Genomic DNA, 14731 nt, shown 5'->3' with positions numbered 1-14731 from the left:
AAAATGTTACTCCGTAATTTTCTGTTTAGAGAAATGTATGTGTATTCTTTTTAATTTAAAATTATGGATAGTATAGTACCAACGCTTAAAAGATTCTTCAATCTCTACGCTAAAATCTGATAAAGGTAACTTATATCTTATGTACAGTAGGGTGCATGATTATATTATTGTTTTAAAAAGTTTCTTATTCTTATCTTTTGTGTTATTTAAACTATTGTGCTAATAACTATGATCAAGAATGCAATTATCTACATCTTCAGCTCTTGTTTGTGCAGGTGTAAGGGGGATGTTAAAATAAAACACGCATTGGAAGGACATTAAATCATTTATTTCAATTATTTAATTATAATATATACATACAATAAATTGATCTAGGTGTGTAATAGCGGATTATAATGATATATTTTAAAATTTCAAACAAATACTTAAATTCCAATAGTATATAATAAATGTTAAAATTGGAATTGCATATGCGTCGATGGCAGTTATCTTAATTTCGACAATATTAAAATTAAACACTATTTTAAGGAATTTAAAACCACAATTACAATTACAAATACATTCGTAAACGTTCGTTGTAAATAGCTAAGATTGAAAATGTCTAATTTGAGCTTTAAGAGGATGAAAACGAGTCTAGAAAGACTATAGAAGAGTAAATTACACTAATACGTTCTGAACACCACGCAAAATTAAAATGTAATGTTGACGCGGGCGTTCATTATTTCAGAAAATTTAATCCAATTGTGCCCGCGTCGGACTCGATTTAAAACGGTCCTCGAATCTAAATGGAATGTTCTAGATCTTGCCACGGGTTCCCTTTAGAAGCTGGTTCTGCCGAAAATGAAGTTTCCTGGTGCGTTAGGATCCTCGGTGGAGAAATACTCCTTCCAAAGTTCCTGGAATTCCTCCCAGGAGACGTTCGCCTTGCCCTGTTGGAGTGAATTACATGTTCTCAGAAAATTTAATTAACGGTTGTGTTTGTATAAATCTCAGCTTTAGAGTGCTTTATGCTGTGGCACATAAGGTTGCATTTCGCTTGGCTTATTTCTACAAAGCGTTCCATTTTTGCTACAATTTCTGAAAATATACGCCTGATTAAAATATGCTTATCAAGGGAATCCCTATGTTATGATTATTTTTCATATATTACACGAATATTTATGTTTCGGCACGAATTTAGTTGCGCACACACGAGGCTATGAGCAATACCTGAAATATTATATGGAAATATACTATATGTACTGTTTAATATTTAAAAAAGAAATCATAATTTTGATAACAATAGGGTTCATTTATTAGTTTTCATAAGTATACCAAAATATTATAAAAATAATATTTAGGTATATTGACACGGCTGTGTGCTTGCCCAAAGAAAATATTCGATAAGCTATTTTATTTTCTCGTAAATAAGTGATCGTTGAAAGTCGAAATATATTCTTGCTATGCTATAAACTATAGAATGAGGCGTAGTCACGAAATATTGTGTTGGATGGTGGTATAAAACGAAATGAGTGTTTATTTACTGTTTGTTCAATATTTATTTTAATAAAAAAAGTAATAATACGAAAAATGAACTGTTTAATTCGTACGAAATAAGGTTTTTTTTAAGGGATGAATACAAAGTTTTACATTTTGATAAATTATTATTTTCATTAAAAAATAATACCTATATAAAATGTTTTTATCAACTTTGAACTTCTGTCTTCTGAACTAGATGAGATATAGATACCTATATCTATACCCTAGAAGACGTCAAAACAATTTGCATACCTAGTATTATTATAAAACATTACTTAGCCATCTTGCCAAAAGCCACATTGCCCTGTCTTCTGTACAACGTTATGACCAGTATCATAACCCCTAAATATGTAGTTAATATTTATTACATAGATGTAAAAATCTTTTTATACCTACTAGTAATAAGTATGTGAAAAGATCTCAATACATAGATTACCAAATTACCTTAGCCATCTTCCCAAAAGCGGCCTTACACTCCTGCGGGTTGATGCCATACGACGAACACACGGTAGTGAACTCGTCACAGTCGATGGTCCCATCTGCGCTGGCGTCCTCCAGCTGAAACATGAAGTGGCAGTACTGCTGCTGCCACTTCAGGGCTGCTGAGGGGTTCTGCGCGTAGTCGTTCCACATGGACACCCATTCTTCTACGGATACCTGGGAGTGCATAAAAGTTTTAATAGCGTGGTCACAGGTAATTATTTATATGAGCTTTTATATAGGCCTGGTTAAAGGAATTTGTCATGGTAATGAGAGGACACAAATCATATCATTTCAGAGAGTCAAACGATGATGAGACTTGATTTGCCATGATGACAGAAATCATATCATAAAATCACTCTGGTGCGATGTGACAGAGAAACAAACACACCTTCGCATTTATAATATTACTAAGAAAATATAACTATTGCGGGTGGAAAGCTACCCGATTGGTCAAAGGAAATTCCCAAGGGAGAGGTTTGGGCGCGATACAAATTTTAAGTTATTTAATATAAATAACCTTAATATTTGTTTTTGTGTCGCTTAACAACTAATCTCTAAATAAAACGCTGTTCCTGTTAGATAAAATTCTATAATGATCCTCAAGAAAAAGGTGCCATAAGAGAGACGTAGAGTAACAAAAACATCTCTCATATAAAATAAATCTGTCTTATAGTCAGTTAATCTTTCCAAAGATCTTTAATCTCAGGACATTAAAACAACAGTTTATAGAAGTGAGATAAAGTGGTACATCGTAAAGTGTCTTGCTTAACGGGTTCTTTATTTAGGTTTTTCTACAACCTGAAACCTATTTTATCTGCGCAATACTTTAATCCGGTGATAAAACTGTCTGGAATATTTTTGTAGTAGTATAAAGGATAAATATAGAGCTTTTAAATATGTTTTGTTAGATATTATCTCAATCCATACTATAATAATATTATAATTAATGCAAAAGTAACTCTGTCTGTCTGTCTGTTACTCAATCACGCCTTAACTACTGAACCAATTTGCATGAAATTTGGTATAGAGATATTTTGATACCCGAGAAAGGACATTTTTACCCCGGGACATAGGATAGGTTTTATCCCGTAATTTCACAGGAACGGGAACTATGCGGGTTTTTCTTTGACTGTGAGGGCGAAGCCGCGGGTGGAAAGCTAGTTGGAAATATATATATTTTATGTCAGAAATCATGAAAAATACTGAAATAAAATAAAATTGTTCAAAACCGTGTAAAGTAGATAGTACTATTTACATATTACAATTCTGACACTGCTTATCTACTAAAATATAATATTTACTTGTTTAATACTGCGATTACATAAATGAAACGATGTTAAGTATGTAATGCATATTACCCAATATCTTTAAACCATATTTTCGGTAGTCGTAATAAACAATGATTATTATCCTTTATTTTAAGTACGTAGATAAAATTGCAAACAATAATTGATCCATGTATAAATAAAAATTAAGCTTCATTGTCCAAATGAAAGCCAACTGCGAGCCATTCCAGTGAAAAATGTGTTCAGAATGATTAAAGCGAGACTGATGGGATTAATTTTTATGGGTAGTCCAGTGATAAATGGGCTACCGCAACATTTTATTTTATGGGTTCCGGCCCGCCAAATTATGGTGTTAAAAGAGACAAAAAAGATTTAGAGGTACGATGTTCGAGTAAAAATGGATTTAAACCATTTTTCTTTTTTGTTAGCGTAATTTATAGATTTAGTTATCGATTATGCGACATAATAATACTTTCTGATTGTATGAACTATTAAGGTAGTATTTTTTTTATTTTTTTTATTTTTATGTTGTCAGATAGCAAACGAGCAGACGTGTCGCCTGGTGTTAAGCGATACACGCCGCCCATAAACATCCACTCCACTGGGAAATGGATGCGTTGCTGTCCATAAAAAGGAAAGAGAGGGATATCGTAGGAATTAATTAGCCTTGGCTTGCTGCTGGTTTTTTCAGATACTTAAAGGTACACTTTTTAAAGGATTCCATGTTATAAGAGTAAGTTAGTAGTATTAGATATATTCAATCTATCAGAATCTAAACAAAAAGTATTATTATCATCACTACATAGTATAATGTGGTAAAGAACAAAGTCGCTTTGTCTGTCCCTATGTCCCTCTTAAAACTACGCAACTGATTTTGATGCGGTTTTTTTAATAGATAGAGTGATTTAAGAGGAAGGTTTTAGTATATAATTTATTAGGTTTTAGACCAAACGGGCGAAGCCGCGGGTGGTAAGCTAGTATTACATAAAATCGACAAATTAATCACACCTACACCATCTCCTTATTAAATTTATCAGTAGAAGTCCTTATTATTTTAGTACAAAGGAAACAATTCTAAGCCCTCTTATCATCCCATAGGGCTTATTTCGAATAGCATTTACAAATCCTCTTTACGATCAACCGATGCTACACTGGGACCATGAATATCGATTATTATACCACGTGCTGATAGTAAATTCCAAAGGGGCTATGGAAATATATATGACATTTTTATTGATGCTGAGGTGCTGTGTTATTATTATCAAAGGTTGTGGATTCGATGCCAGGTAAGAAAATAAATATTTTTGTATAGATATACCTAGTGTTTTTTTTTTGTAACTATGTATATTGTACATAATATGTATATCTAGTAAGAATGTATAAAAAACGACGTGTGGCACTCGGGGACAGCCGTGGTAAAGCTATTGCATTCTATGCCTTCAAGCCACACCTCCGCCCGTCGGAGTGGGGAGCGTGAGGTTTTTTTCGTTACGGAATTTCTCGATTCGGTCCCCGCGCTCAAGGCCCGCGATAGAAGCTATGCAATAGCTTAACAATATAACATTTAAACAGTCGTTTCATTCCTATAACACAAGCAAAAATCAACGCGGTCAATGTTTCATTTCATAAGTTTATAAAATTGAATTAAATTTAGAAAATATCTATAACTAAATTAGTCATAATTCAGGTGTGATACTAAAAAGCTAAATTTTAACATCATTACGTAGACAATTAATTTTTTGAAGGGATTTAACACGAAAACGTTTTTAACGACTAGCACTAACACAACATAAAATTACCTCATCATTTATTTTTAGAAACGATTATATTATAAGTTTTCTCTGTAAGAGGTTAAGAAATGGTCGTTCAAAGGTCACGAATCAGCTTGACATACTAGTGTAGGGCCATCTACTACCAAGTGATATGGATTTGCAGTTGGATTGCCATTTTCCCGCCTAGATGTAGAAAACTTGAGAAAAGTCTTCTGAATGCTTTGAATAAGGTTTGATTTAAGAGGCTATTACATTCAGTAAATAATGTGAACAAATGAAAGGTAGTTGTGAACGAGTATTTATTATATAATTTATTTTGACTTATTGAACATATAAACAACTAGTGGGCCGCCCCGGCTTCGCCCGTGGTAATAATTCGCAATAAAAGTTAGCCTATGTGCTTTCTCGGGTATCAGAATATCTCCATACCAAATTTCATGCAAATTGGTTCAGTAGTTTAGGCGTGATTGAGTTACAGACAGACAGACAGAGTTACTTTCGCATTTATAATATTAGTATGGATTTTACAACGCGAAAATATAATGAATAAATCGCATTAATACCCGTTAAAAATTCAATTTCTTAATATCAATATAAGTATATTAAGAAGTATTTATATTAAGTATATACATCGCACTACGACCAATATTCCTCAAATCAATACGGGTAAAATCGCGGTGCACAGCTAGTCTACACTAATATTATAAATATTTGATTGTTTTTTTTTTGTTTAAATTGATTAAGCTCCGATTCCTACATTACCCTGATGAACATAAGCTATATTTTATGATATTTTATCCCGGGTCAACCCGGGCGAAGCCGGGGCGTACCGCTAGTATTAATAAACAGACATACCTGTCCATCTTTATTGGAGTCAGCTCGTTTTCTAAGCCCGTCCCAGACTTGGATCATAACTTCGTGCGTCTCTGAATGCTTGGCATCGCCGGGCTTCCAGCCGCGAAGGCTGCAGATTTTCTGTAGAATATTATATGTATGTGACCGTTTTATAATTAATGGGTGAAGGTCTTGAATGTGGAATGTTCCCGATCATCGCAATTAGAATATTTAACGTTTCTTATGCTCGTTAGGAATAATATTAATAATAGATCATGATAAACAGCAGATAGAGCCTATTTATTATTCAAAATTAAGAAACATTAAATTCACAAGTCTCACATCTATTTTAAAAGGAATTCTTAGTTTATAGTTTTGTTGAAAAATATAAGAATAAAATTGCTTTATACTTAGATATATTATTATGATCAAAATGTTGCACGTTACCTCTATGGCCAGCTCGAAGTCTTTTCGTTCAATGGTACCGCTCTGATTGACATCTAAAAATAAAACATTATAATTAAAATGTTAGATTTCTCTTCTTATTACCTTTACAATTTAAATCGTGATCACTTCAAATATATACTCAAGAAAAGTACTAATGTCATTACGTTATAGTGTTCACAATTTATAATTTTGACCTTCTTTCAATAATAATTGATTTAATTAAATTTTATTTTATAAACTAGCTTCCGCCCGCGACTCCGTCCGCGCGGATGTCGGTCTTCGCGTGGATGGTTATTTCTCCATTTTGAGTACCTCTGTCAATAACATCTTATAAATATATATTGGACCCAATTCCCAAATACGGCTAGGCCTATAATAATACGCAACGTATGTTCGCGGTTCTACGGAACAACGTCTATGGATAAAACTGAAAAATTAAGATTAATTTTTTTCTACGTATTTTTCCAGGATAAAAAATATCCTATTTTACGCCCACGATAATAAGGTATAATTATACCAAGTTTCATCGAAATCGAACCGCTAGTTTTCACGTGATGCCTTCACATACAGACAGACAGACAGACAAAAAATTTTTTAATCACATATTTGGGTTTGGTATCGATCCAGTAACACCCCCTGCTATTTATTTTTTCAATATTTTCAATGTACAGAATTGACCCTTCTACAGATTTATTATATGTATAGATATTAAAAATCGAAAGATTTACCTAAAAAATAAATTAAACATTAGGAAAGTATAGCATTTAACAATACGAAATTCTAAAGTTAATGGGTTAGTTAGGATTAAAATATAATAAAAAACTTACCAAAGAAAACGTTGAAGACATAGAGGAGCTTCTTCCGTCTGAACTCGGAGATGGACATGTTTGATCTGTAACAAAATAAATATATTTAAAACAGATTCAGAATTTACATAAATTTTTATTTATCTTTAATTTATAATTATGGTACCTATAATAAGTGCGTAAAGAAGTGTGTGTAGTGCGTCTTCATTAACAATAATCTAAATTGCCTACTATTATTTTACAATAAAAGTTTGGAAGAAAATATCAATGAGATATAAACAATCATTTTAACTTTTCGTAAAATTCCTAACTGTAACTGTTAGTGCAATAAATGTTTGCTAGCAAAATATAAACGATACAATCAAAACAAGCTGTCATGTCCCCAGGCTTTATCGTCAAAGCAAAGTTTCACTGCAGTCACTTCAATTACTTTAGGTATTGGAATCATGAAATTCATATATCGATGTGAATAAACGATTTTATCAACTTTCACTCGCTTTCAATTAACTCTGCTATAAAACATAAACGTTGCGAAAATTAATTGCTTCGAGCGCTTTAATTGTACGATGCTCTCTTTTTTCTTATAAGTACTTTTTTTTTTCATAAAAATGATGTTTTTGTGTTGTGCTTAATGAGGTTTACCTTTATTGTCATGTAAGGTTTTGTTTAGGTCATAATTATTGGCTTAATTAATGTAAATGCAACTAAATCCATTGCGTAGTTTTAAAGTTTTAAGCATGAAAAAATGAAAAATATGTATATTTATTTAAAAACCATATTGTGTTTACAGTTTCAATTGTATTTTTGTTGCACATGTTACATACGCTTGGCTTAGCATATAAGCATAGGTTAACTTAGAGACACAGAAAACGACTTTGTTTTATACTATGTTGTCAAATAGCAAATTATGGCCCTTTCTGTTGCTAAATTTCGTTCCCTTACTAAACAATTACTATGAAAATCTATCTAGTGATCCAAAAAAGAAAGAGAAGAATTGATTTTCAACAAAATTCCTACACTTTTACTGAAACATAGCGCCTATGGAGATATTCAGAAATATTTTACCAATATCCAATCCGGACCAGGTGTTCATAATCACAAGGGTCGCTTAGCTACACAGGTAATAAATAGTTTTGGGCAAAATTTATAGCTGTTAGGTCCTTTATGGCACTATGCGTGTTTCTATAACCTATTGATTTTGGTCCCTGCGAGATGTTTTGGTTGTGTCCTTTGAAAATTGAGGTATTTAGCGACTAATGAAGGTTAGGTTAGTTTGTTAGATTAGGTACTGTTTCTTGAATTACTGGTATTATATTGGAGAGTAAATATCTTGGAAAAAACTCGACTAATTTACATATACGGAAGTTTTATGAAAATATATTAATTATTATATTACACCTTCTTCTGAAACTCCAATAGCTATATTTTGGTAATTAAATAAATAATTTAAAATAATACAAATTCACTATCGTATACATTTGACATTGATTATTAGAAGCTTCTTTTTGAAAGAAAAAAACTAAATTAAATTCTATGAAAGTTATGGAAAACAGTTTGTTCTTATGCATACGTGAATTGCGAAATACTTAACTCGAGTATGGCGTGAATGGTGTCTACAGCTGTGCCATTTTGTTTAATATCTACTATACTACAATTGTTATGTTTATTATTAGCTATTTCAATGCTATAAGTATAAGCTGTTGCTAAGTTAAAAGTGCGGAATTGCATTGCTTCCGGAAAACCTTTGGTTTCAATTATAATAAAAACATAAAGGAAAATTACTACGAGCTTAAAACCAACAAAACCGGGTAGTCTCTAGTTCTAGTAGAATAATTCTGTCTAAATTTAGATGAAAATTATTTGAATTATTTTATTTAGTAATAAATTCCATCAGTAACCATATAATTTATCTACTTTATATTAAAAGAAATAGTCACACCAAATAAAAACTTCTAAAAAAAAAAAACAAAAATAAGTCAAAGTGAAACTCAATTTGCTACTAGGTATAGTATTTTACGAATACCAACATCATCTAAATAAGGAAATAATAAAAGGTGAATTTATGACTTTTTTTAAGAAAAATACCTAATTAGATTAAACCAAATCAATTATCAAAAAGTAAATGACATCTAAAACAACAAATTAATACAATTTGCGACACTTATTTTCCATACAAAATACATAATATTCCAAATCTTTCATTCCAAATGAGTAGCTTTGTCGCCTCGCAATCAACGTGCAGGCAACTGTTTCAAATGAACACGGGTTGTGGTTTTCATTACGTCAGTAATGTTAGGTGCTGAAATTCTCTATACGCCTATATTTCTTGTTTATGAGCCATTGAGTCCAAGAGTATAATTAGGGAGGCCTCTGAGCTATTGAAATGGCGTCTCAAAGTCCTTACTTTCAACCCCTTGGTTGAACTATTTTTATGGCTGTTGTGATAGGCTGGTATGTTTTTGTTGGATATTGGCACTATTTGTTCATGGTGTTTGGATTTTTAATGGATATGGTAACCTTTTTGTTGGTAAAATGAGAATTGGATGAATTCAAGTACCCTCGTGTATTATAATGGAGTTTGTAACATTTCCGAAAATTATCTCTATCACCATCTCAGCTGAGAACGTATAGATATAACATACATTGCTTATAACATAACTAGCTTTTCGCCTGTGTGTTATGTTACGTTTCGAGGAAAGATCTTGAAGTGCAATTAACGTTCTTAGTACACAATATTCTTAGCTGTTTACTCGATATCAAATACTCTAGGTTCGAATAAGATTCGATAAGAAACTTATTCGAACCTAGAGTTCCCAAATACACAAACCAAAATTAAACACACGAGACCAATCTAACCAAACCGCGTTACACAATCTCTTTCGTGCTGCGGTTTGCGAATTAATGATACAGCAGGCCAAATTTCGATTTCGATTCCCACGGAAATAAGGCCTCTGAGGGCAGAATGAAGGAATAAAATCTCACGTGAGGAAATTCTCCTTCTAACCTAATATTTAAACTTAGGAATTTTCTATTATTTTGTATTTTACTAGCTGTGCTCCGCGGTTCCACCCGCATTGCTCCGTTCCAGTTGGATATTATATAGCTTTCCTCGATAAATGGGCTATCTAACACCGAATTTTTTTTTCAAATCCGACTAGTATTTCCTGAGATTAACGCGTTCAAACAAACAAACAAACTCTTTAAGCTTTATAATATTAGTAAAGATTTATTCCCTAAATTTGTCTTTTGGGAGAACAAGATACAGTATGTTGAATTTAAACGTTTATAACCTCCTCTGTAACATCGTAATGTGTCTTCTATATCAGAGATCTCTAACAGGAGACATCAAAGTACCCACATAAATATTCCAATAGAGGCTTACATCGCTCTCATCACACTGTCATCTAACAAGGGATAGTACAAACTACCTACACCACAAAGAGACATTGGACCTTACTAAATACGCAAACCAGAGCTTTGTAGCATTACAGGCTAGTACTAGCCCCAGAGATACTACAATATAGGTATATCTTTACGAGCAGAAAGGGATAGCACAAACTACATCATACCACAAAGAGACAGTGGAGCTTACTAAATACGCAAACCAGAGCTTTGTAGTATTACAGGCCAGTACTAGCCTCGAAGATCTTATACTACAATATAGGTATATTTACGAGGAGCGTTCAAAACTCGGTACCGTAAACCGTTATGTAACGTTTGGCAAGGCAAGTACGATCGATAGCTTCACGTAAACTTTCAGACATGTTTGTATAAGAAAGTGTACATATGTATCAGTATTGTGTACTTCGAAATGTGCTTAGCATATCAAATTCAAATTCAAATTCAAATTATATCCGATATGTTACTGAAGAGAAGACGCCAAATGCCCCTAAATATCTATTCTGGGATTACAACTCGGTGGTAAATCTATACTAATATTATAAAGCTGAAGAGTTTGTTTGTTGTTTGTTTGTTTGTTTGAACGCACTAATCTCGGGAACTACTGGTCCGATTTGAAAAATTCTTTCGGTGTTAGATAGCCCATTTATCGAGGAATGTTATAGGCTATATTTCATCACGCTACGGGCAACAGGAGTGGAGCCACGGGGGTGAAACCGCGCGGAGCAGCTAGTGTTAAAAATATGTATTGACGTTTCAAAAGTGCTTCTCGAAGAAGTCTTATTGAATAAATAAATGTTTGAGTATTTTACTTAGATGTTAACCGTAGATATTTTGAGAACTTTTCTGAATATAGGTAATGACACTAATAATCCATAATGTTAATTTTGAGGTGTATTAAAAATACCTAAATACTAATACTATTTTCACAAATTAGCCAAGTATATTCTGGGTTTTCATGCGTGTTGGTAATTGCTAGACTATCATAAATTGCCCTGGTACAAGACTTCGCAATCTTTATCGCATGTGAAGAATCTATTTTGAGTAGCAAGATTATTATCTTCAGTAGCTCTTAACTTCCTTGGAATATAATTCCTTTCTTTGTACTAACCTACGAAATACACAAGCGGTACGTCCCAGCTTCGTTCGTGGTACATGCTTACGTTTTCTCCGTAAGAACCATCCTCGTACTTCAAGGAATACTAAAAAAAAAAAAAAAAATAACGAAATCGGTTCAGCCTTCCTCGAGTTTTGCGCTTAGCGACGCATTTGACGATTCATTTTTATTATAAGGGCTTCTAGTCTCTTCAGTTTTTCAAACAATAATATATCCTTACCCAAGACTCAAGAATAAATGTTATTTTAAAAATGTTCTTGTATAAACTGCCTTACAAAATGTTCACCCGCAAGCAATACATTCTGCTCGCTTGTCTTTATAAAAATAAACACTGTTTTCTTTTCAAAGTTTTAAAGTATGTTATCTCAAAATGAAGTTATTCTGCTTCAAGTTTCACATTTAGTGTAGTTGGTGATTCACTTATCTTTTTGTTGTGTGCAGTTTCTAAAGAATGTCCTTTATTTTTATTTTTGGTGATATTTCGTCGCTGGACAGTATTTGTCTTTTTCATCCTTATTTTCATCATACTGGGTTAAACACGAGAAATATTTGTTATTTTATTTGTTATAATTAAACTGCAGATATGCGACTGTAATTGTTCTTTCGTCTGAATTTTGGTAGGGGTTTGCAAACTTTTCATAAAAAGATAGATGACATTTGGAAATCAGAAATAAGTAACCTTATTTCATTATCTAAAGAAAAAAAAAATCATTAACTGCTTCTGCGTTATCGTTCATATGTATAGAGACGTAAATTCAAATATGTACCTAGATTTATAAAAGATTGATGAAAAAGTTAATAAAGTATTACTCTATTCTAAAATAATATAATGTGTTGATTGCTAAAAAAGAACAGAATAAAAAAATAATAACAAGGCGTTTGTTTTTAACTACAAAAGAGACTTATCGTTAATTATAAAAATAATTCGATACAACCACAGATACAACGGTCTTTAGACATTGTTAAGAAACAGTTTTTATAATTTCCAATGAATAAAAAAGTCTTACAATTCAATATTCAAAAGATAATGATTCTCTTAAAAAGTTGAACATCTTTAAAAATAATTACGCAAATTTTTATACGCTTTCGTTTTCTAAATTGACATAAAAAGGTAAACTTCCAATTTTATTAACAAAGTACTTTCTTTTTTCATAAAATGAGTTTTTGTAGGGATCGAAAAATGTAAACTACAACTATAACTCGAAGGCTCAAAACAATAGTAATTACAATCAAACTAATATTCCATACATATGAGTGTACACATAATTATACAAATTAATCTGCATGCTGTAATTAAATTTCAAACTACACAAAGTAAATGATATGAAATCGCAGTATGAAATAGACATGAAGTAATTGAGCGCGGTTTCATTGGTGAAATCATTATCTGTTGATAACAGATGGTTGGATATTAATTATTATTGGTAATTAGAATATACCAAATAATCGCTACGTCATCGGTGAATAATATGCAATGAAAACACAAAATATTATTTTCCCCCTTTTACGTGCTAAAATTATTTAAAAAACCGTGATGAAGTTTAAAACGGGTTGAAAACTACTGACTTTTTAAACCCATTTCTTTAATTATTCTAAATACGCATCTAATACATCAAAAGGAAAACTAAAAATACGTGTGGCACTCGGGGACTGCCGCGGTAAAGCTATTGTTTATTGTATAGCATGCCTTCAAGCCACACCTCCGCCCGTCGGAGTGGGGAGCGTGAGGTTTTTCGTCATGATAATTCTGGATTCGGTCCCCGCGCTCAAGGCCCGCGATAGAAGCTATGCAATAGCTTAAAAATATTTTATTAATTAATTGAAGATTGATTAGGTACACTAAAATATCAACGCACAGCCAAACTACCATTAGAGAGCATTACAATCAAACAATTTTGGCAACGCTCTGCCTTTTACAATGTAGGAAAGCACTAAGAAAGGACTTTTAGAGAAAGAAAAGGCAAGAGCTAAATCAATAAAAACGTAGTTCATAGGAACGCATTCACGGGTAGAAATCTACTCGAATAGGAACTGAAAAAAGCAAATGGAATGTCAGGCGTCTTAAAACTTTGAGCAGTTCTTGACAATTTTTAGCTTGACACAGATTTAGTCTAGCTATGTCTGTTACACTATAGTGACGTATATTTTAAGTCTTTAGAAGTTTAATGTATTACAAATGTTCTTTAACCGACTTCAAAAAAAAGGAGGAGGTTATCAATTCGGCCGGTATATTTTTTTTTTTTTATGTATGTACACCGATTACTCCGAGGTTTCTGAACCGATTTACGTGATTCTTTTTTTGTTCGATGCGGGATGGTGTCAAATTGGTCCCATAAAAATTTTATTCGGATAGGCCCAGTAGTTTTTATTTTATGAGCATTTTTGTCTGTAGGTATTTGTAAATTTTGCAAGTGCAAGTTTGAAGTCGGTTGTTTTTAACGCAGTTATCACTTGTTGTTGTTTATTTTTATCACGGCAAGTAAAAGTGTCTTAAAAGTTTTTGCTAGGTATGTTTATCTTTAGAAAAAAGAACTATATACATATACTATTGTGAATAAACATAGAATCAAAGTAATTAATCATTGCAGTGATAATAAGTGGCAAAAAAGCATTATTTTGTTTTGTCAATATAAAAACCGTTAACAGTGTTCAAGTGTATCAACAGCTGTCAGAACAAAAGAAGATGACTCACTTATGTCATGAATCAACATTGTAACGTATAAACTATACTAACAATTCGAAAGCAACTAATAAGCAATGATGGCTCCGTACAGTAAGTGAACAACTGAAGTATTCGCAACCGTAAGGCCCGGAGATCGAATCCTAACAGTTCTCCCCAAGACATTATTATAATTTTTAATTTTAAAATTTTATATTTGCAATTTTCTTATAAGAAGTAATAATCATGGAATCGCAATATGTTACATTTCGCAAACGCAAGGTTAATCGGAGTTTGGATGATATTTGTTTAGAGACTAATTCACCTACCTACAACGATGATTCAAAAAGTTTACCAGATCTTTCTACAATGAACTTTGAATTAGACGAATTAAAAGAAAAAATCACTAG

At 32.3% G+C, this 14731-nt stretch overlaps 1 protein-coding gene across 1 annotated transcript in view; it reads right to left on the bottom strand.

Annotated features, from left to right (window-relative positions):
* Positions 1-711: 711 nt before the first annotated feature.
* Positions 712-14731, bottom strand: part of LOC123694757 (calexcitin-1-like) — a 51453-nt gene continuing 37433 nt past the window's right edge. Inside the window, exons 3-7 of the mRNA XM_045640324.1 lie at positions 7168-7232; positions 6341-6393; positions 5915-6034; positions 1963-2175; positions 712-929 (exon numbers count right to left, since the gene is read on the bottom strand). Coding sequence (XP_045496280.1) covers positions 819-929; positions 1963-2175; positions 5915-6034; positions 6341-6393; positions 7168-7225 — 555 coding nt within the window. The 5' untranslated portion in view covers positions 7226-7232 and the 3' untranslated portion in view covers positions 712-818. The remainder of the gene's footprint in view (positions 930-1962; positions 2176-5914; positions 6035-6340; positions 6394-7167; positions 7233-14731) is intronic.

The sequence above is a fragment of the Colias croceus genome, chromosome 10 (genome assembly GCF_905220415.1).
Source record: "Colias croceus chromosome 10, ilColCroc2.1".
In the NCBI taxonomy this organism is placed as follows: domain Eukaryota; kingdom Metazoa; phylum Arthropoda; class Insecta; order Lepidoptera; family Pieridae; genus Colias; species Colias croceus.
Note: the sequence above shows the minus strand (reverse complement) of the source record. Positions and strands in the feature narration are given on the sequence as shown.